This window comes from Neopsephotus bourkii, unplaced genomic scaffold, assembly GCF_033783945.1.
Source record: "Neopsephotus bourkii isolate Nb327-2 ecotype Australia unplaced genomic scaffold, CSIRO-AGI_Nbou_v1 NB_301, whole genome shotgun sequence".
Taxonomy (NCBI): Eukaryota; Metazoa; Chordata; class Aves; order Psittaciformes; family Psittacidae; genus Neopsephotus; species Neopsephotus bourkii.
Genome location: NW_026900810.1, coordinates 235,940 through 263,380, shown reverse-complemented (window position 1 = coordinate 263,380; position 27,441 = coordinate 235,940). Strand labels below are relative to the sequence as shown.

Below are 27,441 nucleotides of genomic sequence, written 5' to 3'. Positions count from 1 at the left end.
CATCATATTTTTTGTCTGTTAATGCTGTATTTTTGTTATCACTTCCACTAATTAATCCAGTCTAGATGTCAGGTTTTCACACTTGTAATTCCTTGACTCTCATGTGGACCTCTGTTTGAAGATTAGCATTACAGTTGCTACCTTCTGGTGCTTATGTCCCAGAGACATTTTACATGACAGGCTGTCCACGATGATTAGCAATTCAGCTATTCTGTCCATGTGATTCCTCTGTTTCTCTTGGATAAGTGTTCTTCTGCCCCTGGGATCCTCCAGGGCCAATTCTGTCTGTACCATCCATATCTGCTTTAAACAGAGCCTTTTCCAATTTCCTCACTCTTCCTACTCCTTCTACAAAAATATAAGCGAGAGGTTCAGGCATGGGAATCTCACCAATTTTCTTCTGATGGAAACAAGAAAGCTCTGATGCAAAGAATTCGTTTATTTTCTCTGCAACAGCCATGTCGAGTTCTCCTTTTACAGCTTTGCTATCACTTGGCCCTACAGACTTGTGTTTTCTGACATGTTGGAGGAAGGAGTGAAGATATCTAAATGTTACTGGAGAGGCACTACCTTTGTCTTTTTTAGGTCTGTCTAGAAGCTAAAAGTGACAATGTTTTCATCTGCTTTCAAAGCACAGGGTCCTGAGACTATTTGGATGAGGAGTGATCAGAAAGAGAGCTCTATGTCTTAAGTGTTCTCTGCTGGATACCTTGGGGCTTTCCACCCCAGTTTGTGGGCTCATGTTGTCTAAATCTTTTATGTGACTGCACTTGAACGAAGGTTTGAGTGCTGCAATGCCAAATAGTTCCACACTCCAAAGAAATGGAGCATCTGGGTGCTTCCAAAAAGCTTCAGTTTTCTTAAGGGTTTAAAACTTAGAATGGATTCCTGTTTACTTCATCCATCTTCCAAAGGCTCACTTGTAATGTGAAGCATGTTATTTTCCATCCCATCTCTCTGCTGAATCTGGTTGGTATTCTTTCTCACGGAGGGAGTGTTTTTCTTTAGAACTGGCACCAACACAGCAATTCAACATGAGGCTGGTCTTGCTCACGTCCGTTGTGTGTTGCAATCTCATTAAACAGATGAAAAAGAGCCCGTGCCTTGCTAGGACTGAGTTGGAAGGGAAAGTAAAGAAGGTATTTACAAGCATGGGTGCAGAAACTTCTATGGTATTAGCATTCAAGTGAGGTAGAAACCATGACTACATGATTACATGAAATGAAGCTCATGTCACAGAGTGTGGTGTTTTGTTTTTTTTTTTTACAAGGAGTGAGGAAAAAGATGCACTGGTGGCTTGTATGTATATATCCAGTATTGGTTACTTAGAAGCTGCTGCTGCTGCAAAGTGGCAAACCAAACCGTATATTTATTCTCATTATTCAGAATGTACAAATGCACCTTGGAGAATAAAGTGAGATAGGAGAGAGTTAAAAAACTTGAATCTTCTGTAATTTACTTACTGAAGGCCGTTGTTCTCTGAGCAGGCTCACTATTGCCACAGAAATCATAATCATTTCTAGGGATCCAGCAGTACTCCTGTGCAAGTGACTGTTCTGGAAGAGGGTGGGTAGAAGAAAATAGTTCCTGTAAGGAGACTTGCCAAGGACAAACCTATAGTGCTGCACCTTTGGCGCAATACTGGGCTTGTTTCTAGGCTTGAATATTAAAATGGTATATATAAAAGGAGGCTAATTATCAGACTACCCATGTTTGGCATTGCACACACTCTTGGACATGTTTGCTTATTGCTAGCTGGACACCTCATGTAAACAAGGGAGTTAAAACACTGCTGTTCTCTGAGAGTTGGCTGTATATGTACAGTCTGTATTTATGTTTGCACACATGGTGCATGAACAAAGATCTCCTATTTGCTTGTGCAAGTTTTATCCGTGCTGTCCTGTGGAATGAGGTTAACACTCCCCTACTTACAGCATGCTGGTGTTTGCCTTGTCCTGCTGGTAATAAAGTCTTTATGATACCAGATACGGGTCTCAGCCATGAACTGGGATTCCATCATACTTCAGGAAGACACTGTATGAATGGGAACAAGAGAGAGCGTTCTGGCTCCAAAGAGATTACAAGCTACTTTTTATTTAGATCTGGTAGGATGCATACAAACAGCAACTGGTTTATTAGCTCTGTCTGGCACCCCTAACCACTTTCAAGGTGAGATCTCCCACTGATGCAAACATTCCTTTGGTCATAATGCCCTGTCAAGTACAACTTTGTTCCCTCTATGAAGTTTTATACTGATTATTTTTTGTCTCTTTTTTGGTCTTTTCCAGTTAGAGAGGCTGAGCAAGATTTTTCAGGTGTTAAAGGGAAGCACAGTAAAGTGAATTACAGAAATGCTACCAAACGTGTACTTCACAGAGCAGATGAAATATACCAGGCTGGGCTGTTGATCTTTGTTTGATGAATCTGTTTACCTTTTGCATGCATCCATCTAACTTGGGAGGAGACAGATATATGGAGTGGGAACTGAATGGTCTCAAACCCAAGCATTCACTACTTGCATGATGCATTACTTGCATGGCTTTCAGTGCTGGAGTGCCCAGATACTTCCCTGTTATATAGGACTAGAAATACTCTGTTGAAATACTCTTGGTCTTAATGATAGTTAGCTTAATTTATAGATTTGTATTCCCTAGCTTGCATGAACAAATTTAAAGAAAAGCAACTCAGGAAAACTGAGATCCACATCTGTTGGAGAATACCCTCCATATCTTGTGGATATTGTGTCCATATCTAAGCTGAGCCTGATCATACAGAGTTCTGCTTTTGTTTTCCTGCCCCATGGATCACTCTGGCAAGAGTGTGGTGATTATTTTTTTTATGTCTGCGGTTCTCTGGGAAGCATTTTTGGGTGAATATGGAATGTGACTCGTGTGTAGTGTTCCTTTAAAAACATGGGCTCTTGTTTTTGGTACTAATAAAAATGGGGATGCACTTGGAGTGTGCTTCTTCACTCCTGAAAAGAAGTGACGGAAAGAAATGAGTTACAATCTGCTTCTAAGAAAGGTGTCGGGCCATTGTCAGCTAGGGCTGAATAAGGCCTTGTTTCCCCACAATATATATCTGGGCATCTACAAGCTTCTTAAAAGGGCCAAGGTAGGGGAGATAGTTTAATCTGAGAGTGGATGTATTTGATATTAGAGGATGTTGTAAGCCAGATGAGACATTTACAGTGCTTACCTCTTTCTCCTACATTAGCCTGGCCACTGTTCAGGTTAGATGTCTATTCTGCATGGAGGAGAATTTTCTGGCAGGTCTTTGAGAGATCTGACAGACACCACCATTTGTGTGCGCAGTGCAAATATACAACCATTTCTCTTTCCACTAAAATAGGTAGGAGCCAAGATATACTTGCAGTTTCTAATGGATTTTTGTAGAAATAAATGGAGGGAGGAAGGGAAAAGAACTTTCCCACTGAAAAAAGAGTAAAAGAAAAAAAGAGTAGGCCACAGAACATTTCCTTGAGAAAGGATTTGTCTTAAGAAAAGAAGGGTAGCTGCTACATAAGGCAAATTCTCCTCTTTGATCTTACTGAAATATTTCCTTATCTTCCTTCTTCCCTTTCAACCCCTGATCTCATTGGGTACATTTCAGGTATGGAGTTATCAAAGATGCATGTTCATGAGGAGACCAGTTGGCCGAATCACTAAGGTCATTTCAGGTCTGTTTCTGGATATATGCAACACACAGCGAGTAGCAGAGAAAATCTGCTTTAGCAGAAGTGTAAAATTATACTGTGCCCAGGCAGAAGGGAAATATTTGGGGCAGCCTGAATGCTAGTCCAACACATGCTATGTTATTTAGGAGGTGGGGGCAAGGAGAAGAAAGAAAGAAAGGATAACTTAGTGTTATCCAAAGAAGCTGCACAAGCATGTTTGTGCATTGCCAGCACAGGGGATGTGTGACTTTTGGGAGAAGCAGGCACAGAGGCTATCCCTTTGAAGGGACAAGCACCCACTTCCTAGTCTGAAATGGTTTTCACCTAAAAAGTATCTTCATAGTGCTGCTTGTTGTCAGGTGCTGCTGCTGTCATCTCCATCTTTCAGCAAGGGATAGCTATTAAATGGTATTATAGAGCTGCATGTCCAGTGGTGTTCACTAAAGACAGTGGGAACCTTTGGGGGGGGGGGGAGGGGCGGGGGAGGGAAAGAACAAAAATTCCCCTGTAGCCCCCAGACAAGCCAGAGCAGAGCACGTTGCATCGCATCACATCAGAGTCGTTAAGATACTCCCACAGCTTTTTAATTTTTTTCCAGCCATCATGGTATGCTGCACATATTAATCACTCTGTTGCATCTTAGTATGGGGAGAGGGGGGTAAAAGTATGCTTAAAGCAGTTTGTCGGAATCCAGTAGCTAAATGCCAACACTCAGAAATGATGACTCATTTCCAAAACTATTAGTGGCTAGTATCTTTGGTCATTTTAAACAGTGCTAAAACCATTCAGCATAGAAGCCCTTGGGTCATGGGTTATAAACAAGTTCCTATCTGAACTTCTGCAGTCACTGTTTTTATATCAGTTTTGTGCTTTGTAGAAGTTATTATTGCAACAACCCAATTTGGCATTGGGCTAGGCCTTACAGCTACCCTTCTTGTCTTAAGACAGTTCCTTTCTCAAGGAAATGTTTTTTGGCCTACTCTTTTTTGTTTTTTTTTCTTCAGACCAGCAGAAACAGTTCGGGGGGGAATGTGAATTTGAATCTCCATGGTACTACAGCATTTTGTCATTGCTATATTCGGGTTCCTGGCTTTTATCCCTTAAATTCTAATGTAGAGACAGCACTGCAACACGATTCTTCAGTAATTGTGCTGGAATAGCAGAGAGAGAGAGTATGATTATGGCAAAAATGCACCCATATCCTTTTTATTTGTAGGAAAAGATAATGCAGAGAGATGAGACACTGTATGAAACTGGCACTGTATTTGGAGAGTTTTATCCAAGACAGGACAAAGCACTTTAGGGAAAAAGGACAAGTCACTAGCTGCAGGGATCTATTTCCCTGTTTTTCTAAGCTAAGCTGGTTAGGCACGCTGCCAGCCAGCATGGCCTCTGGCACCTCTCCAGGAAAAAAATCTCAGCTCACATTGTAAAAGGGTTTCCCCCATCCATGCTGGAGAAGATATTCCTTTCTCAGCAGCTTAGACAGAAATACTGATTTTTAATTTCTTTCTTTATTAATTTTTTTACAATAGCAAATTAATGTTAATGGCACACAGGCAGTTTCTGTCATAGGCACCATGAGGTATTTTGAGGTACCAAAGCCAGCAGGGAGTATAGATTCCTTAGGGGCAAACAGTCCCTACCCTGCTCTTGTCTGATTCTACTGCTGTTGGCTCACAGGACAGGCACAACTGGTTTTGGCAAGTAAGTGTGAATGAGACAGGGAGTGAGAATTTACAGCCCTATATGACATGAGTGCCAGACTGGATTTTGGCCTTACGTGGCACTTGCATGAAGAGGAGATCCAGGGTGTGTTACTTTCTTTTTTACTTTCTGTAGGGATCCAGATTTGCCTGTAGGCAGATTTAGCTCCTGGCCATGAGGTGCTACTGCTGCCATTAGGAACCCCAGGGTGAGGCTCTGTGGACTTGAACAGCAACAAATCAGTACTGGAAAAAAGAGCTGGGATCCCCATCTCTACTGGGGATTCCATTATCTGAGTGTAGAGCCCACATGTTTTAGCTGTAATGGTATTGCATTCAGATTGCTGATACTGATGGTGTTAAACATTTCAGGGTAAATGGTAATTCTGAGAAGAATTTGGACCATGACAGTTTTGAATTTAAATGTAGTACCATGTTAATGAGATTTTAGTTTTGACCTGGTCTGAAATAAATTGTCCATAGCAGAGCAGAGAATAGGAACTTCTCAAGTCCTTGTTTGACATCCTAGCTATGGGACTATGCTTCACCAGTTTGTCTGTGGATGTTCAAGTATGCTTCCACCTCCTGTTTAAATGCAAAATTTTTTCTCTGCTTTCTTTTGGGCAATAATTTTATTTCCTTTAGTGTATGTGTGCCTCTCATTTTTAATTTCATTTTTTTTTTCTTCTGGAGATGTCAGCTTTTGTCTAGCAAATGTAAGCCTGCCAGCCTGCAGATGCCTTTGAAGTAGTTTGCTGTCTCCCTTGGGTCTCTGCACAACAGGTTGAAAACAATATGTTATTGTGCTCTGCATTAATAGGATGGAACAAAATGAAGTATTTATTCCATGCCTGTGGTGTTCTTGGTCCTTCTGTGATATCATAAAGGGACTTCTTATCCCTTTGTGACAGCCATAATTACAATGACTTTCTTATTTCCTCTGTCTTCTCCAAGTAGTTATCCATGTAGGAACTTGGCAGAGGTCAGAAGTTGTTTTAACTGGTTTCTTATACTTTCTTGGTATAAAAACAGTAGATGTCCCTGCCTTGTGAATACAGGAGGATGTCATCCTTGGTGAAAGCATCACTGATTTGGGTTTCAATGCAAATATGACTGCAGTGTTGTAAATTAATTGTTTGACTTTTAAGGCTAGAGCTCCTCAGGAGACAGTTCAAGCTAAAACTTTTAAAAAGCTTCCTCCATAGTCTTATTCTCTAAATCTGTTTGCTAAATAGGATGCTAGCTTTTCACTAGGTTATAGTGTCCTTGGAAAAGGAAGCCACCACGATATCCCTTTTCAGAAGAGGAGCTGTGGTAGATCAACTTCACTCCTTCAACAAACCTCGTGACAGTTCTGTAGATCAGTTCTTTTTGGTAGGCAGTATGGAAGAGTTGGATTGTTAAGCTTTGAGCCAGGACGTTGAGCTAATTTCTGTTCCTGATTTGCTATGTCTTCATAGTCATAACACAAGCTATATGCTGGTATTTTCTTCCCCTACCTTTAAAATGGAGAAGGTCTTCTGGCTTTACATAAATACTGTGAGGCTTAAAAAACTAATGCTTTTAGAGTATTTTGAAATCGTAGGAAGAATTGTGAAGTAGAGAAGTAGAGCGTTGTTGAATCGCCTGACCTGAGACCATTAAAAAACCCCTAAAACCTTTGAGTATACTTTAAATATATCGCAAGTATATACCTCAATATTTGCCTCCTCTGCCATGCACAGGAACAGTCTTCAGCCTCATGGTTCCCAGAGTAGCAATTCCTGAGTGACCATCCCCTGTAGCATTACATCAGAGAGGTTTATTTCTCCAGGGATAGGCAATGAGCCAGATGATGATGAACCTGCACACATACTCTCTCTCTCTCCCCACCTCCTCTCTTGCTTTTGTTCTTTTCGAGTTTTAGTCTCTTCATCTTTACAGAAATTTCTAGCTCTGAGTCAAGTTTGGTTCCTAATACCTGACACTTGGTAAACATCTCTGAGAGGTTTTGCTCCCCACTCCTGTCCTACCTGGGCACAATTCCTTCAGATGGCATCACTTTAGGGGAATGTTCCCGCCAAAATAAAGGTGAAAGTGGCTTGCATGCAGTCAATCAAGATTTTCAAGGTCATACATCTGGCAATAGGGGCTTTATTGTTACTCTATTGCATCCCATCCCTTCAGGATGGTCACAGCCTGGAACTTTGGAGATGATTCTCCCTTCCCCTACCACAGACTAGATATGGTTTTGAGAAAAGGCAGGCTTATCTTGGCAGGTAAACAAGCCTTATGATATGAAATATGAATTAAGTATGTTTGTCTCTATCACCCGGTGGGTCTGAGTAGCTGTCAGAGGACAACTGAAAGAAACACCATACAGGAAGAAGAGCAGACGTTCCAGTCCACCAAGCTATGGAGCTCTGAGCCTTGTTAAAAGGATAAGCAGACAAACTTTTTTGGTTATGGGTACTAATTTTCTCTCCCAAAGGATCTGATAGCTGTACCTATGGATTGGATCCTGCTGAGCAATATTTCATCCCTGAACTACTTATGAATGGAGACAGCACAGTAGAGGGTGTTTCAATTACTGTGCTTCAAACTATGCTGAAGCTTGAAAGACATTAGTGTTTTGGGTGTTCTTAGAAACCCAACATGGGATCCCAAGAAATCTACCTTAGGTGGTCAGCCATGGACTGCTGGTATGCCTGAGCTGGCCAAAAAGTAGATATTTTTGTTTGGCCAGGCAGGGTCTCTTCAAGAGAGAACAAGCCAATGAGGAACAATCAGTGTCACTTTAGCATTTTGCTATTATAGGAGAGAAATTTCTGAACCTGAGCAAGGCTCTAGATGAGCCCTTGGTAGAAAAGTCTTAACTGCCAGTTTATTTGATGTCATGGATCTCTCAATCCCTTCTGCTGGAGCTGTTTACCTGTCCATGCATCACTTTGACAGAGGAGCTATAGTTGGTGATTAGGGTGTTCATCTTGGATATGAAAGGATGAAGTTCAAATCCCTGCTACCAATCTGCCAAAGCAGAGAGATAAACTGTACTTTTTGGCACTTCAGGGACATGCTACAGCTGTTAGGCCATCAGCCATTCTATGGAGAGCTTGGGGTGTGCGCAAACTGCAGCCTGGTTCTCTGAACAAATCCAGGTGCTTTGGCCTAGGCAAGATTGATATGTAGACTGGAATGCATTTTCAAAGGATGCACTAAATGTCTGTTTTCCCTCTGTAATGCTGGACATCAGGACAAAGCTAGTCTCTTCTTTGGAAAGAAAGATTGGAGAAGGTCCACCAAAGAGAGCAAGGATCCTTACCAACAAGCAGAAAAAGGTATTAATGTATCTTTTCTGAGCAGGCCTAGCCATAGTATTACTCCTCATCTGAGAAATCATTTAACAGCCCTATTTATTATTACAGTTCTAAGTTACATCTTTCTGGCAAGATGAAGGACAGAGAGCCTGCCGTGGTTTAGCCCCAACCAGACAGCTTGTTCACCCACTCCCCCCCACCTTGCCCTCCCTCTACTCCTGGAGGGACGGAGAGGAGAATCAGAAAGAATGCAACTCCCATGGGCTGAGATAAGAACAGTTTAGTAACTAAGGTATAACACAGATCACTACTGCTGCCACCAATAATAATAATGATAAAGGAAATAACAAGGGAAGAGAATACACCACCTCATCACCAGGCGACTGATAACTCCCCCCCCCAGCCCGACCGAGCGCCGACCGATACCTCCTCCAACCCTGCAGTCCACACTAGCCCCTTCGGGGTCACTCTCCCAGTTACATCCAGGGCATGACGTGCTGTGGTATGGAATACCTCTTTGGTCAGTTTGGGTCAGGTGTCCTGTCTCTGCTTCCTCCCAGCTTCCCTCCTCCCTGGCAGAGCATGAGGCTCACAAAGTCCTTGGCCAAACTAAAACGTCATTTTTATCAGCTCTGTTCCCAGCCCGAAAGTCAAAACAGCACTGCACCAGCTACCAAGAAGGAAAAAAATGACTGCTACTGCTAAACCCAGGACAGAGCCCTAAGGCCATACTGCTGACCCTACCAGGCATGTATGGACCAAGCTAGTTTCAGAGCCAAACCACCTGCATCGTGCTTCATATATCTGCTGGTGAACTGGGGTATAGGGTATTTATCTGCCTATGTTTTTATGTTTCCAAGTCACCTGAATACTTTTTAAATGGATGTCTGCTTCTTAACATGTGCTGAAGACTAGGATGAGGGCTCACAGTGCACACAGGTGTGCAGGGTCTGAGGTACGCTCAAATAAGGCTGTTAATAACCTCACAGATATTAGCAGAGAAAAACATTTTGGACTATTCAATACACTGTCCTGGGCAGGCACATGGAGGCGTTTTTGATACATGGCTTTCAGGCATACAAATATTTTCTTGTGCTTTTTTACTGCCACAAAACTTCTAAACACCTAGCCAAAGTCTCTCTTCTTTTTAAGCTGAGTATGTTACTCCTACTTGAATCCTTTCGCATCATTCTTAAGAAGTCTTCTCCCACAATTCCTGTCAGCCTTTCAAATGTTTGCAAATTTGTCACCTGTAGTTGTTGCTTTGCCAAGCTATTAACTCTTCCTAATGAAATCTAAGTCAGTTGCACCATTTCTCTGATCATTTTGATGCTATTCTTTTTTTAATACTTCTCAATTTGTCATTGTGAATGCATCTAAGGCAAAGGCATTATCATTTTGCTAAGTTTATAACACATCCAGGTTTCTCAGGCACATTCCCTGAGTAAATACACTTCAGTGTAATCCTGCAAATGGACATTTTTTTGTTTTTTTTTTCTCTTTTTTTTTTCTTCTGACTTGACATACTTGGGGTTAAGATTGTACATTAAAGTAGTCAAAACTAAGGAGATAGAAGGAGATACAGCATGTGAAGTGGTGTGTAATAGCATGGATAGTCCTTCTGCAGGGCTGTTTGTGAGACCACTCTGGGACAGGTTCTTGGCACTGGCACATGTTGCACACATCTGCAGCAATTGTCCCTCATGATTTCTGTTTGATGTCTCCAGTCCCACCTCAGCCCCTTCAGATGACTCCTTCAGACACAGTCAGGACTAAGGTTAAGGGAAGCAGGTGGACGATGGAAAAAACAGCATATTGCTTCTCATGTGGCACAAACAGCCTATTACAAATACCGTATTGTGTGTACAGACACCCAGGCTGGTCCATTAGTGTCATGACTGGTGTGGCAAACCCCTGGGCAGGTGGATTAGCTTCTGCTGGCTTCTGTGTGAACTTGCAAATGGAAGAGAGAGGGATGTTTGTTCTGCAAGGGCAGAAAATAGTCACTTAATTTAGCCAGCTAGTTGCTCTGTCTCTTCACTGGTAATGCAGGTTCCCACTTGAGCTCTGAAACAGGTTGGATGAGTGTTCACTGTCCCCAGCAAGAATCAACTGTATTTAATTCAGAGCACACTGGATCTGCTCCCTCCCAAATAGCAGGCTACAAATGTGTATGGCTTGAGGCAAAAGACACACAGTGGTAAACTTCCTCCCAGATTTGGCTGCAGGAAGGAAGCTCTTCTCAGGATAACACTTGCTGTCAGTGCAAGAGGACAGAAAGTAGAACAGAACTGGGGAAGGCGGAAAACTATAAGAGACTTCAAGAAATACCAGTATATTGAGCCAGACTTGTGCCTGCCCTTTTGTAGGATGAGGCTAAAGTGGAAACACCAAAGGTATCCTATTCTCTCAGCTAAATCTTGTTTATGATTTTAAATTAAAAATTAGAATACACCCAAAAGTTATCTGCTAAAATGCATATTTTTTTGCTTGCTGCAGCATGATTAGTATTTCCCTTTGTCCTGCTATTCCTCCAGTAAAATCTCATTTCATCACGGCATTGAAGCATAAGTAGATTTCCAGCTCTCCCTCAGCAGCAGCATAAGTTTTTAATCCACATACATCATTTTAGAAGCCACTGAAATAAGCTCTGTATGCTTCGTGATTGCAAAGATTTTAGTGTTGGCTCATGCATCAGCCAATTCAGAAGCATATTATAATGTCTGAAAAGCCATTGCAACCTCCAAAGAAATTCCTCCTAAAGAGGCAGCTAAGTAATGTATTTTAGACCAACCCGAGCGGAAAAGATCCTTTGCAGAGCAGAACCTGGCTGAAATGGAAGAGCTGCTGAGGCAGAGCTGGCTGTCGCAGTCCTACAGAGGCTTGGCCTGTTGCTCCTCTCAAGGGAGCAGTTGAGCATCTTGCCTTGTGTCTCTCAGCATTTTTGAGTTTGCACAAGGGAATATGTTCAGCAGTGCAAGTTACGTCATTTCCCAGGAAATCACTTTCTATTACAGTGTGTTAACCTGAAGGGTTGAGAACTATCCTTGGCAGAAGCTCCCTTCATTCAAAATGCAGCACAGCAGTCAGTTGCCAAGAGATACCTTGTCTTTCTTTTCTTTCTGTAATGTGACTCTGCCCCTCAGATGTCTGTTCTCATGTCCCAGTCCAAGATTGAAGAGGGGTCCTTGAGTGGGGTCCTTGTATAACTCTGTATCCCCACTTTATCAGAGCTACATCAAGCTTTCTGGCAGCAATGAAGCTGTAGATTTATCAGTACTTGGATGCTCTCCTGGAAGAAAACCTGTAGCTCCTCAAGCTTTGATCAGTTCTGCCAGTTGGGTTTTTGCAAACAGGCCACACTGTGGGAACTGTTTTTCTGGAGACTTGCAAGTTATAGTCTATTGCAGCAGAAGCTGAGCCTGCTTGTAAACAGAGACCTGCTTACTTCAGTATTCTGTTTCTTTAACACTGTCTGGCATTTTAAGTGAAAACTCGCCGACCTGATTAAAGAGGGTGCTTTTGGCTAATTGGATTTTGAGTGACCTGGTGGGCTGTCGCACTGTGGTCCATGACTTGCAGACTGATAGCTTTTGCCAGCAGCAAAGAGGGCCTGACACAGGAGGTGATCCTCCAGCTAGGAAGAGTCACATTCAGCACGTGCTGGAGCAAGGACCCACCAGATGATAACTTTTCTCGGCTATGAAGCAGCAAAGGCAAATCTGTGTCATCAGTTCTCAATACTTTGTTAAGCTTCTTTTTTAGTTGCTGTTCTATCCACATGCATTTAAATCCTTTCCTGCTTAATCTGTGTTCACAGTATGTTAGGAAAATAGCATTTTAGGCTTGGTGAATAAACAAGCCTTGGACCTCTGGAGAACTGAGCATAAGAGACACAGGTCACACTAAAATGAGCTTGGGTCTCATCCAATTGCTAAAGAGACCTTTCTAATAGCTGCCATGCTGTATAATTTGATGTCATCCCATACAATAGTGAGATTTTATTACTAGAACTCCAGGCCAGAAGGGGTGAACAGCAGAAGGACTGAGACACTTTGGCAGAACTGTATGCATGCCTAGGGCTGTGGAACATAAGTGAGCAGTACTGCAATATGTCTGAACTGCCTTGGCAAAGACCTGCAGGAAGCCTCCTGTCCTGTGTGTCTGTAGTTGCGGTTCAATCTTCAATGCTTCTTCACCCCTGGAAGCATTACTAAGAGAATAAAGCCTGTGTTCTGTTTTGGGCTCTCTCCATCTGCCTCTGTGGGCCCAAGGTTCTGGATCTTGGTTTAGAAAAATGAAAAAAATGAAAAGAAACCCCTCCAACCCAAACCCCCACAACTGAAACTCTTCTGAAGTTTCTGACCATACAGGGCCAGTATTTTACTCACTGGTTTCCTGAAGTGATGTTCTCCAAGTTTTGTCTTTTGTGCTCTCATATTTCATATCTGGATCAACACATCTCAGAAAATAACGCTGAAATATTACTTTGATGTTCTTTGACTCATCTCCTGCATCAATCTGATGTTGTCTTGAAAATACTGGCTTTTGTGTTGAGCTTTAATATCAAAGAGATTCTCCTGGTATTTGAGCTACGACTGATCACTGCATTTATTAGCACACACACTCATCTGCATGTTTTCATGCCTAGGTGTATACAGGGGCCAAGCACTGCTAAGCCCAGGACAAAGCCTCTAGGGAAAGACTTTACGCAGTGTGTAAAGGCAGAGGTGTGAAGAAATGCTCCTTGACAGTTTACCCCTTTCATGCAGCACACTGATTAGCAACTGGATGTCTTCCCCTGCACTTGCTGAGCTAAGGGTATCTTCTGCATTGAGCCAGCTCCCATATCCTACAGAGAGGAGGCATCTCTGCAAAAGAGAGCTTGGTGTTACAGTGTGTGACTTGGCCCTCAAAGAGGAAGCCCCAGTGGTAGGGCAGTCTTGTTATTAGACTTGTCTTGGCAGGAGTGCTCCATGAAGACTAGCAGAGGGTGAGGTAATTTGGCCATTTCCTTCAGTCTCTTGACATGCTCCTTGCTCTCTAGCGATGTCAGAATATCATCTGTATCTCATCTAATATTTGCAGGTATTTTTTTCTCCTTCCTCCTAGAAGCAAAGCTTTGCCAGTGGAATTATAGGGAAAAGGAGGTAATCCTACATATGCAGATGGTGCTTTGAAAGGAGATATGGTTAAGTTAGCTACTCGTTCATCGTCTGCACCCATCCTTGGTAAAGGTGTCTTGTTCAAAGATCGGAATACAAGTGTAGATAAAGCTTTGCTCTGACTTTGGTTGCTCTGATGTCCACGTAACCAGACTAAGTTAGAACAAAGCTTTATCTAGCCTTGTATCCTGGTTCAGATGATTGTCTGGTACCTAGTGAAGAGTAGAATAGCATGTCAAGGATCAATGACACTGAGCACTCAGAGCTTTCATTTATTTGCTGAAGCCGGATTTATTTAGCATCTTCCAATGGATTTCTTTTCTATATGTTCATACAAATTGTAAAAAAGGATGGGTTAGTGTATCTTCAGTAGTGGATGGACCTGGTGGAGTGGAACATCCAGTATGTACTGGGGTGATGAATGGAACAGATACAGAGGCAGTCTTGTCTCCAGACCCTAGGGAGCTGTTTACTTAAACTGCTCTACACATTGAAACATGACAGATTTTGGTGTCACACCATGGGAAATAATGGCCTGAAGTAGGATGGTAAACAGGAAGTTAGTGACAGCAACTTCAGTGTTACAGTATACTATTAATTGATGGTAGAAGTCATGATTACAAGGATGGGCCTCTTCTATTTGGAAACCTATTTCTGGTAGAAGTTCCCAGGAACTCCTGCTCTGTAAAGTCCCGGGATGACATAATCTCCTAGTATTATGCCATCTGCTTCTCCATCCTAGACCTACCAGAAGTGTATCAATATAATTAAGCTGTTTAGTTTCTTTCCTTTATGGAAAGTCAGGGCATGGTTCACTGTCCTGGTGAGGCTCTCAAGTCTACTAACACAACTCAGACTATCTCCTGGAATCTGAACTACCTTACCAGGTATTCTGATCTCTAAACCAGACCAACAGGAAATAAGGAAAGATTTGAATAAAAAATGGAAAATTTCAAATTCTACTTCATCAGGGACCTGCATTAAAAGCTTTTAACTGATACACTGCAAACTGTAAATGTGAAGAGCTTCCTTCCTCTCTTGTTTAGATTTTGCATCCTGAGCTATATGCTGCTTTTGTGAAACAGCTACAGTCTGGTTAGCTTTCCTCCCTGCATCTCTTCACTTCTAGCTGTTCTCTGTCTCTGTTGAAGATGGAAATGAGACAGGATGCTCCCAAGTCCCTCTGAGTAGGGTTTACAGCATAATTTTGCAGGCAATATGCAATGCAGGCATGAATCACATCTCTCTTTAAAATACTGCTGTATTCAATACCCAGGCTTTTTTATCTGATGGAACAGGCTGCACATTTTTGTTTTTAATATAAGCAATAACCAATTTACCCCAGAGATGAGTATTTGCTGACTGCTGCTGCTGTTCTTATGCTCAGAATTGCAAACCCCTTGGAAAATGAGGCCAGCTCATGCATGTGTGTACAAACCTGGTTTCAAATCTGGCTTGGATCCTCTCTTCCAGCTCAGATAGTGACTGACATGTTCACTCTAAGCATAGCTTCCTCCCGAGACAAGCCGTGGGCTGTGCCAAAGTGCCATGAGGCGTTCACTTCATGTTCAGTCACACACTAGAGGCAGATTCTGCAGCGCCCTGGAGACAGGGGTGAGATGAGGACAGTAGCAGCCATGCTTCAGAGTTGCTTTGCATTTTGGTCTTGCTAATAGATCATACCAATACCATACCAGCAGAACCAAGACGCAGATCAGATCCCGCTTCAGTAACACCCTTGTGTTATTGAGGTTATTTCAAAGAAAGTACTAAACCAGTATAGCTTCTAGTCAGTTCAAGTTCAGATACGGCTGAGGTTGTTGCAGTTCAGTCCATAATGGTTCAGTAAAGGAATTCATACTGGAAAATACGCCATTTAAGCACAGAAATGTCCCAGTGACAGTTGTAATCCTGCAACACCTGACATCAGCCAGAGAAACACTTCTGCTCCTCTCTTCTTTATCTCTGGTGGAGCCTCCCCATCACCTGTGTTTTCAGAACTGCCCTTCAGCTTGGTTCTTGCCTGCAGGAGTTGGACAGGGTGGGTTTCAGGGTCTGTGGCTCAGTGCTGAGAGCAAGAGTCGTTGTGGGGCAGGGAGGGCTTGTGACCTGACAGTCCTCTCCATGTATGAGGTGATCAGGTCTCAGTGCATTACTCTAACATATCAATCAAGGAGAGGGATTTGGTGGGGTTTTTTTTGCTGTTTGTTTGCTTGCTTATTGTTCAGATCCAACATAAACTTTCATGTGGAAGAAAAAAGCTATAGCTGAAAGGGGCTTTCAGTTTCACTTTCCTGAAGTACAAAGCCTGATGCAGATTAGCCTCTGCAGATCAGATAGCCCTGACCTTGATAACTAGCAAGAGCAAATCTAATTTAAAGTTTCCCTTCTCTTCCTATTAGTTACTCCTCTAAGCAAAGCAGCTGGCATGACCTGGGCATGTTGTGCTTGTATTGTTGCTGTGAGACAATAGGTCAGCCTGAGGGAAGAAAACAACCTACTCACCATATCCTGTGGGAGTTGTTACAGTGGGACTCTAGAAACCAGTATTTCTCTGAAGCTAACTGAGGCGGTCTGAGACTATCTAACTGAGGAGTTAACCCATGAGATTTGGGAGATCAAAGAATTGAACTGAGGGTTATGTCTCCATGGGACATAGGCTTTGGTCTCTTCTGCAGATGTGGCTGGTGTCATATGGGCTTCTGTATGCAGCCTCCACCTCTATGTCTTCTTCCCCAGTCACTGCAGGGATATTCCTGCAGCAGAGAACTGTGGAGAAGGGCAGCAGAAGGCTAGGGCACATCATGTCCTAAATACCAGGCATGGTGTTCAACAGAGGGATCATTGCTAACGCACTGTTTCAGCTGGCAGAGGAGAGCTACCTGACCTACCTCCAGTCCAGTGTTCTGATGTATCCTAAAACCAGGAGTTTGCATAACTCAAATGAAGAAGTAAATACAGATTATACAAGGTCTGAAGAGAGCAGTGGGCAGGCATCCAGCTGGGGTCAGGTTGTTTGCTGCTCTTCTGCAGTAATAGAACACTTGTGATACCAAAACATGCAAAGAACAAGAAGCATTGCAGCATTTTCTGAAGGGAAAGTGAACTGCTGTACTGCCAGAGGCAGGGATTTTTGGGGACATGGTTTAAGGTATCAAGACTTGTATCTGTAGGTATCTATACATTATATCAGGCTTGGGGCTGTACTTTTCATATGAGAAACATTGTGTTTTTTAACAGTAGCAGTGGTCTCACAGGAAATCTTTCCAGGTGATACACAGAGCTACTGCAGTCATCAAAATTTCATGAGGAAGCAGTGTGGGCAGAGTATATAGAGTATGCCAGACCTCTGGTTACCTGACAGCAGAGGGTTCTAACTCATACCATGGCAGCTCAGTGATGCCAGACATGAGGGGAGGTGCAGCTTTTTCTGGCTTCACCAGAAGCAGCTATCAGACTCAAAAAAGAATTTTAGCCTAATGAACCTGTCACGTCCTTGTAGAGGAACAAGTGACCAACAGTCATTTCCCTTGCAGTGCTTGATTAAAGTAAGAATTTAGCAGCTCTGAGTTACTAGAGATTCATCTTCACTGCACAGTAGACCTAAGTGAACTGTAAATACACCAGGCATGGGCATTTTCCACTCAGTGCCTGAAACCGTAATTTCTGTAGCAGCACAGCTCTGCAGCTGACCTAATAAATACTGGTGCTGAGCAGGGCTAATTATCTCCAATGCAGCAGTACCCTGGCATAGCTGTACGGCTTCCTGCTCCACAATTAGCTTAGCTGCGACTTGTTTGGGTGTCTGCATTGCCCTTCATGGTATGGTGGAAACAGGCTCTGAACAATGCTCAGTGGAGAAGCATCACATGCAAGCACCAAACTGCTATATTATTCTTCTCTTAGTGTACTGCGGAGGTGCAGGACTCTGACCAGAAAAATGAAGTCATTTAACAGCTCCTTTGGAAAATTTGACTTGGGTGAAGTTGTGGTCATCTTGGACCTAATTTGGGAGCAGCAAGCTCTTGTCTCTTGATAGTATATGGTGCCTCTGAGCAAAATGTTAATGTGCTCTAAGTTTCTTTTTTTGCTTTTTTTTTTTTAGTTACCAAGATAATGACTAAATGGTGCTGAGGTCCAGTTATATCCCAATACAGGTTAACGCTTTACGTGGAAAGGATCAGATGAGCATCTTTTGGAGACCTAATCCAAGTCAGCTGTATAAGCACAGTGTCCACTTCTGCTGGCCTATAAGGAGTCTCAATTTGTTTGTCTCAAGTCCTCTCCTTAAGAGAAGTTGCTCTGAGGATGGGAGATGGGGGATATAACCTAGACCAGTATTATGTGTTTCTTCTTCACTAATGCTTCCAAATGTGGCTTTTCTCTTGCTATAGTACTGGATAAATGAATACACCTCCACCTTGGGGATTGGTGTCTTCCACTCTGGCATCGAGATCTACGGCAGAGGTATGAAGTATTTCTTTTCCACTACCTGCAGAACATGGTGACAACTGTAGTTAGCTTGATATGGAAAGCACCCCAAACTTACAGCTTTGGGCAAGGAATGTTTTGAGGAATGAACAGCTTGACTGGTTCTCTTTTTAGAGTCCATTGTGTAATCTAGCAGGAACTTCAGCACATCTGTCATGAGCCATGTAGCCCTTCATATTTCTGCCATGTAATTGTAGCCTCTATAGCTTGCGCAGGTATTTAGCAGGATGGCAGATAGGAAGGACCAAGCAATGTTAGAAAGATGTTCTGCAGTGAAGGAGGGGAAGAGAGAATGGGAGAAACAGGGGAAAAGGAAGAGAAGTGGACCAGTGGTTGTCTTGAGACCTGCGTATCTGTGCTTGTGCTAATTTCCTGGTAGGGTATATTTGTTTTGCAGTAATTCTTTATGAATGTCTATGGTCTGGAAATCTTGGAAACTCTTATTTGAAAACAGCAGAGTTACAAGGAAAAGAAATTGTCTTGTAAGGCTTTTGAAATGGTCTGAATGGGGTTGAAGGTGATAGAGCACTCATTGCAAAAAGTGAAGTCAAGGGATCTGGGAAAACATCTGTAGAGCAGTGAAGGACAGATCAGCATCACAGACTTTCCCTTTCCTTCCTCAGCATTAAATGGGATTGTCTCACGCTACTCATGGTATTTTTATCCAGTGCTATGCAGTAGACAAAATCCCTGGGGTGCCATGTTCCATTTTGAGCACAGCACCTTTCACAAGCTATGCAAGATTGCCTGTATGACATGGAAGGACCTTGTAGCTTGACCCGCATGCTGAGTGCAATTAGCTTGGCTTTCTGCAAAGAATTCCCACTCACTGCTTGCAAATCCTTCTGGAAGAAGATTTGTTTTCTCCCTACTCTAGAGAAGACTTCTTCCAGCTCAGTACCACCACTGACAGCCTCTCATAGTTTATCTAGATGCCTCCACCCCAAAACTTCCCACTGAGAGGAAGCCATTTGGATGGGCAGAGAGTCTGAGAGCTCTCCTGGCACTGTGGAAAAGCAGTAGTGTTAGCATGGAGGGTGGCTGTAAGGGCATCCTCAGGCTGATAGGTAACCAGACAGAGAAAATGCCTTTCAGTCTGGTTGGAACCAATTTTGGCAATAGCCCAGCCCCTGGTGCTGATGCTGAGCTGTGCAGACAGCTGCCATAGACTTTTTCCTGACATTGCGTTCATTCAATTACTCACAGTCTGTTTCTTTCCTTGTCAGAGTTTGCCTATGGAGGGCATCCCTACCCTTTCAGTGGGATTTTTGAGATCACACCTGGCAGTGCGGTAGAACTTGGCGAGACCTTTAAGTTCAAGTAAGGGCCCTTTTCTACATCTTCCTCTCTGCCCCCAGAAGCCATCGGTGTAGGGGAAGCAAGGAAAGTCCTGTCCTCTGGGTCTCCCTTTCTCTCTCCTCACAAGCACTGTCACTGCATCCTTTACATGCTCCTGGTGTAAAGGCAGCCCTGCAGAGATTTTGGAGGTGGATAAAATGAGTATCACCTATTTGTGGATACTGTACAGAGTACCATAAGTTATCTCCCGTGTTTATTGCTGTTCTGTCACAATGGACAGAGCAGCTGCTAGAGGAGTCTTGATAGGATGCTGCATTGATGCCTACTTCAAGGTGCTCAGGCTGTGGGGCTGTGGGTCAAGGAACTGCCCATGGCAGATGGGGCTTGACCTTCCCAAACTGCTAGTCTACATTAAGGGTCATTGGAGACTCTTAGAAGAACAAGCACTACTGAGTGAATACTGGGAAAGGCAGTAGGTTTCTGCATCACGTTTTTAGTCTGCTCCTTCTTGGCCCATGTCATGGAAACCCTCTCAAACATGAAAGAAGCATCTCTCCTATTAGAAACTTCTGTTGTGGGATGATGGGCAGAGTGGGATAAGACCCCCAGAGCTGAGACTTCCCTGGTGGTGAGCAGGAAGCTTTCAGGGCTGTTGCCTGTGCTGTAACTTGCTTTGTGGATAAGGTGGGAGTATTACTGTGCCATTTTGTTAGTGAGAGTCTCTGATAACCCCAGATATGCATGTCCATGTTTTAAGCCTGTACTCTTCCCAATGTCTGACAATTTCCTTCTCCCTGGGTATGTATAACTCTCATCACTGTATCTTCCTATGTTTCCTGTTGTGTGTTTTATTTTTAACTAGAGAATCCATTGCCTTGGGCACCACAGACTTCACAGAAGAGGATGTGGATAAGATTATGGAAGAGCTGGGCAAGGAGTACAAGGGAAATGCATACCACCTGATGCACAAGAACTGTAATCACTTCTCTGCTGCTCTGGCTGAGGTGGGCACAGTTATTTTGTTGCTGTTGCATATTTTGCTGGTTTAGATCTGTAGCAGTGCTCATGTAAAGGGTATGTAAAATTTTTCTCTCATGTCCAAGCCATAAGTCATCCTTCCTTGATTCTGCTGCTATGTATCAGTGAACCCTTCAGTGCCCCTTCCTTGTCCAACCTTCCAAACACAAGTCAAATAAGAGATCTTGATAATAAACTGCTAAGGTATTTTAAATTTTGCTTTCAATATGCCTTCAATGAACATCTTAACAGCAGTGGAGTTTAAGGTTAAGTTTCCTGCAAGAGCTTCTTGGTGGATTCTGTGTGTGCTCATTCACTGCCCTATAACCTGTCCAGGTAATAAAACAAAAGCCTAAATGGCTAGTTCTTCCAGGAGCAGAATTTACTCAGAATTTTGATCAGTTTAGATAAACTGTTTATAGGCAAGCAGAATTTTTTTGGTTCTTGCTCTTCACTTATACCTGTGTTTATTGCTCCTCTTGAAAGTATTACAAATGCAAACCCAGAACAGGTGCTCTTCAGGCCCAGGGGTTGGTTGGTCTCTAGCATCAAGATACAGAAATGGGAGCTGAGATTCTTAAAGAAATAGCTGGTCTTAAGACACTAAACAAAAGTCCCAGCCATTCAATGTTCCTCAGTCAGAACATGAGGAATACATGTGGCTGCCTTAAGACAAATGTCTCCATCACTTCTGGTAAAGAGAATGATTTGTTAATCACTGCATTTTGGAGCTGAGTGAGAGGAAGCCCAGCTTATCTCGGGATACTTCTGACCTCTTTGAGGAAAGACTGCCTGAAACCTTTTGAGATAGAACCTGAAAGCAGTGAAACTTTCTCTTCAATATTTGAATACTTGCTTAGCTTTACAGATTTAGTGTCCTTTTTTTTTTTTTTTCTTGCTGTAATTTCCATTAAAACTAAACCAAAAAGGAAGCTTCAAGCCCTACCATATACAGCTATGAGGTGCAGCCCTATAGCACGCAGAATGTGCTGGCTACATGATGAGTGGCTCTCAAGACTGTGTAGATATGTGTCACCATAGAAGGCAGAAAACAAAACTGATATTTGTACCTTAAAACTAAGTCTGAGATGAGTCTGTTTAGTGTTTGTATTGCCCTTCAGGCTTTTCATCTGTGAAGCAGCAATAATAATAATAATTACCATCTATTTATACATAGCTGCGTTATGTGGCAGTAAGAGACAGGAAACTAAAAAATGTATTCAAAGAATTAAAAGATGTAGAAATTCAACAGAATAAAATCGCTCACTGGAACTAGGATCTAACTCCAGCCACACAAAAATCATCCATGGATTTTAAGTGAGTAGAAATTCACAGTCTTTCTGTTGCTATAGCCCAGGTGAAATATAATGCTATCAGTACCACAAAGCCCTTTCACTGCAGAGAGGGGCAGGGTGGAGGCTAATTTTTAGCATGAAAGGGAATGACCAGCTCTGCTCCCTACAGTCCTTTAGGCTTTTTGTGCTCATGGGCCTAAGCAATTTGGGTGAGTTCAGGAGACGGTTGTTCTGAGTCTCCTGTGTAATGCCAGGAAAGTCACATCCCTGCTCTGTGACAAAATATCGCCCTTGTATGCTGGGTTATCTCCTTCCTTCAGAAAGGGCTCTAAAATCTTTTGGTGACAGGTCTCTTTTCTGCCAAGGTTAATTAGCTGGCTTATGGCTTCTCTTGTTCTGTATCAGCATGCAAAACTAGAGCTAGAGCTTTATAAAACATGTGGCAATGTATGAGTTAACGTGTGTACACAAATCTGTCTGGCAGGTCTTGAGATTTGGCTCTATGGCCATGTGGTAGCTGTGTTTGGACACCTTAATTTCTTCATCTGGCTGCGGGCTTGCAAATCAGTATCCCTACAGATGTTGCCCCAGTGGCTGGGCCATGGGTTGGGAGAATACCATCTGGTTGTAGGGACTGAGGGCAGATGCAGCCTTGTGTCCTGCTGGCTGAGGTTGCGATTCTGCAGGGGGAATGGGAAGGAGGTATAAGGCTGGCTTTCCCTCCCAGATCAGCCTTCTTGGGGTCACACTGTGAGACAATGGCTGCATGTCCAATTGCCAGGACGTGTAAGCGAGGTTCCCCATCCTCAGAAGGGTTGCTGAAGCCACAGAGGTCATGCTTTATTTTCCAAATTTTGTTTTCCTGTCTTTTACTAGAGTTTTCTCACCAAATAGAACATCCATTCAGAAATTGTCCGTCTACATCTGTTTATGAATGATTTTTCTCTCAAATTCCTGTTTCATACGGTGATGGTTCAGGTCTTTCTATAATGATTCATAACTGTTACTTTTCAAAGGCTGAATTCTGATGGTTAGGAGCATGTCCAGGCCTATATTTGTGACTCTGCATTTGGCCACGCATCGTGAAAAATCCCCGGACTATCTGTCCAGCACAGGCAGATAAGCTCTACTTAACTACTGGTTATGCCTTTGACCTGCTATATACCTCTGGAAAAACTCTTTTTGCAGTGAGATTGCAGCTTAATTGCATAATGCTGTGGCACTGTGCATCTTCCTACAATGCCATGCATCTCTTCTGAGTCCTCTGATCTTCCTGCCCGTGTTCACCTGTAAGCTGCACCAGGTTTTGTTACTTCCTCAATGGCACTTAGCTCTGAATTTTCGTTACTCCCTACCCGCAGATTGCCAAGTATATTCATACTTGCTCAAGACTTAGATCTCTCCCTGCTTTGCCAGTTCCCTACGGACTTCTAACAAGCAGCTACTGGATCAAAGAGGCTTAGCTGGGTCTATCACAAAACAGCTCCTGTGGGAAGAAAACAGAGAATGCCCTGGTTTCAGCAGCAGCAGTTCAGACTTCATCTTCTCCAATGCCATTTCATGGCAGCCTTCTCAGTAAATGATTCAGTGCACATACTGCATGATCAGTAGTCTCTTCTTGTGGGTTTCCTGAGAAATTCTTCATCAGGGAGGTTTGGGTTATTTAAGAAGTGAAGAACTACCACAGAGCATAAGTCTCTGCCTAGTAAATCTCAAACACTATTTTAGTTAGTTTTGAAAGAAGTTTTGATGTGAAGCAGAACAGGATTTCCTAGTTGATAGTCATGAGAAAGAAACTGGATGCACTCCCTGTGCATTTGCCCAGGTTTAATTTAAGGTTTATACACACACCACTTAAATACCCTTCGTGGTCTCCCTTTACCTTCACCATCTGCATCAGTGTGGGAAAGTGAGGGGAGCTTGATCTGAGCAGAGAAAACCTGGTTAGGACTGCCTTAACCACTCTGACTCCTGCAACATGGTCCCATGATTCCTGTATTTATAAACCATTTAAATTGTTTGTGGGTTAAAATGCCAAGGTTCATCAAGCTGGGATAAGAGATTTGCTCCAAGAACCTTATTCCTTTCAGATTGCTTGTGTTGATAGCACCCAAAATCAAGTAGTATCAATACCATACTCTCTGAAGATAGTGTCCAGGAGGATGGGTAATCATTTTGGAGAGATTTATGCTTGCAATTTCCACAAGGAACAGCCAGTCAGGCCATCAGCACCAGAGTCCAAACTTCCCGTCCTGAGGTTATGTGCCTTTCTGCATGTCAGTACTCCAGGCAGGTAATACTGCTGGCACACAGCAGGGAGATTCTATCATTCTTATGAGGTTACACGTGTGTGGGGAATTCAGTTAGGATCACGTCAGTATTGGGTAAAGCCCATCTGTTTGATCATCTGTTGTTAAGTCATTGTGTTCCTAACAATCCCCCATGTATAGTTACAGCAATACGTTCAAATGGCCCTTCAAGGAATTGCAAAACATTTGGTCTTTGAGTTTTCTGGCTTATGAAAGAGGCTATTTAAACTTTGGCAGATGAACATTATAAAAACCTTTCAAAACAGAAAGAAAGGCTAAAATAGTTCTTTCTACAGTGTGATTTATTGAATTTCCTGATATTTCACAACAAGGACATGTGAAATAGCAAAATGACAGAAGTTACAAATTGCTGTAAAGCAGACATAAAAAAGGAGGAACACAATCTGTGGTTTCAGGAAAAAGCCAAACTCAAAATAATTCCTGGGCTGTAAGTTCCCCTGCGAAGACCTGCAAGTTTGAGGTCCCAGCCATGCCATTGCTTTGCAGGAGCACTTGTCACTGCAGCAGTGGGCCACAAGAAAGTATGCCATGAAGTGCCAAGACATACATGCAGTCACTTTGTCACCAAGACTGTTCTTTGAGCATAGATAAAGGTAGGTGCATGCAGATACAGGGAATTGTGAAATTGCTGTCAGAGGGGTCTTTTCAATGTGAGAGCATGGCTTGCTGCTGCCCTGCAAGTCCGCAATATGATTTGGACTGTGGAAGGCAGATACTAGACAAGGCAAAAGCATACTTTGCTTGTTCCCCAAACACACGCAAAGGTACAAGGTTGGCTGCCATGGGTTCAAACATAGCCATGTAAGAATAGGATCACTGCTTGATGTGTAGCCATATGGTGAGTGTACAGTGCCCGAGGGCAGCTTCTTTACAGAAGACAGCAGTAACTAGATGGCCAGAGGGAGGGTGAAGGTTTTCTGCTTTAAGATTCTTCTCCAGTCTGGCGATATGTCTCTGTGTTGAGTATAAGGATCACACCATGTCACTGCAGCTTAAAGACTCCAAAAAAGCTTTTGCTGCTTAGCCCATTCACAAACAGAAAATGACTCATTTGACTTCCCACCAGCAATTTTCTGTGCTTCTGAAGTTTCCTAAGCTAAGCTATGGAGCTCTGTTCTTACCGGAGTGATGACAGTTGCTACAGCATGTCTCAGAAAAGGGCAAACCACCACGGGAAGGGATAAAACAGTTTTGAATCAGCACCAGAACTGGAAGATAAGTGGAATGACTCAAGGAAACCATTCCTCCTTTCAACAGTGTGATTACTGCCAAGCAACCGGAATGATCCCTATTTAAGGAAACTCTTCAGTGTTTTGCTATAGGACGTATGACATACAATTAATGAAGAAGTGTGGCTTCTTAGCACCAGGGAAGATAGTCCCTTTTATTCCCCAGTAGTGTTCCATACTGTTCCATACCAGTGGTGGAACAGTAACAAAATCAGTGGATCTTATGGGCCCTTTTGGTAAGATATGAAGTTGATCTTCATAAGTAGGAAATTAGCTGAGAGGTATTGATTTGGTTTACCTTAAAAATTGTTTATATTGGAACTTTACCTGAGAACAGCAGTGACAGAAGATCTTATTCATTTATGTCTTTTCTCCCTCTTCTCAACAAGGAGTGATTTCTTTCTGATTTATGCGTGTAATTTATTGTAAGGACCAGAAAATATCAAAACCCTGTGTATTTTGTAGCAGTTTCCCTGCTATTCTCAAAATAGAGAAATTTATTGACAACTAGAACCAATTGTGAAGTTATTATGCATAGTTCACATCCATGTGACCATTCATTGTTCAGAAGGCTTTTTAAGGTCATTTGGATTTGAGGAATTAAAAACCATTCAGGAAAACAGATTGGTAACTCATTATCCAGCCTCCTTTTGCGCACCCACTGATCCTTCCCACCAATTTATTCCTTTAAATATTAGAGAATCTGTTTCCTTATTGCTCAGGATATCCTGATCCAAAGGATTAGATCCAGGGGAGAATGCTCAGAGATGCCATCTGGATAAACGGCTAAAATTTTAACTAATTATTTGAGTTGAACCAGGATTCTTGGATTAAACCACATCATCAAAAGCAGAGCCTTTTAGAGGGATCTGATAGTTTTAGTAAAACTTTTGCTAGGATAATTTGTAGGTTGAAACAGAACTTCTAGGTAGTGAGACATACCCACTTGTAACTAATTGAGTGCTTCCTGGGTAAAGAGAAGCTTCCTGATGTCTGGGAGAGCAAGCTGGACTAAATATTTATTTACCTTTTCTCCTATATTTCAGCAAATTTTTTACAAGGGCCTGTAGTGACACGACAAGGGGGAATGGCTTTAAACTGACAGAGGGGGGATTTAGATTAGATCCAAGTAAGAAATTCTTCCCTCAGAGAGTGGTGAGGCACTGGGACAGGCTGCCCAGAGAAGCTGTGGGTGCCACATCCCTGGCAGTGTTCAAGGTCAGGGTGGATGGGGCTTGGAGCAACCTGGTCTAGTGGAAGGTGTCCCTGCCCATGTCAGGGGGTTGGAACTGGATGAGCTTTAAGGGCCTTTCCAACCCAAACCATTCTGTGATTCCATGACAAGTTCTCCTGAATATCAGCCACAAGATGTTCTGGGGCAGGGAGACACTCAGCCTCTCCTGTGGGAACTGTCCTATTTTAATTATTTACATAAACGAGGAAATAACACATTTCAGCAGGAGAAGAGAGAGACCTAAATCAGAATTTGTGTGCTTGTGGTTTTAGAAGCTCATTTTGAAGTTGTGGAATTTGCAGAAGTTTCTAGAGAGAGAAAAATATCTTGGGGAACTGGGAATCTTATTCTTGGGCTGAAGAAGCCTTGGAAAATGCAGCTGGAGGTTAACGAGGTGAGCTTGGCTCATTCTTTGTTGGCACAGGAAAGAGTCTCCTAAGCATCTGAGGTGGCTTAGATCAGCCTTGGAAAATCTGTTTGCATCCTAGATGAAGCGGGCTCCTACAGGGTAGGGATTATGGCCCCTATCACAATTGAATGCTTTGCAGTCAGAGTCTCAGAGCTGCAGGACTTCAGTGCTCAACTTGGGTGGTAAATAGCTCTCAGTCTCCTGAAGTCAGTAGAACTCTCAGATCAGCCTAGAAGGGTGGTCTCCAATAGAGCCAACAGAATCTCTTGAAGATTAACAGACGGAGCATACACA

The 27,441-nt window shown here is 42.8% G+C and overlaps 1 protein-coding gene across 2 annotated transcripts in view; it reads left to right on the top strand.

Moving 5' to 3' along the window:
- Window positions 1-27,441, top strand: part of LOC133208888 (deubiquitinase DESI2-like) — a 57,853-nt gene that overhangs the window by 21,186 nt on the left and 9,226 nt on the right. The window contains exons 1-4 of one of the 2 annotated variants that reach the window (XM_061347119.1): window positions 16,514-16,794; window positions 18,238-18,310; window positions 19,561-19,654; window positions 20,496-20,637. In XM_061347119.1, coding sequence (XP_061203103.1) covers window positions 16,666-16,794; window positions 18,238-18,310; window positions 19,561-19,654; window positions 20,496-20,637 — 438 coding nt within the window. In that variant the 5' untranslated portion in view covers window positions 16,514-16,665. Of the gene's footprint in view, window positions 1-16,513; window positions 16,795-18,237; window positions 18,311-19,560; window positions 19,655-20,495; window positions 20,638-27,441 lie in introns of those variants that run through there. The other variant, XM_061347120.1, reaches the window with a different exon arrangement.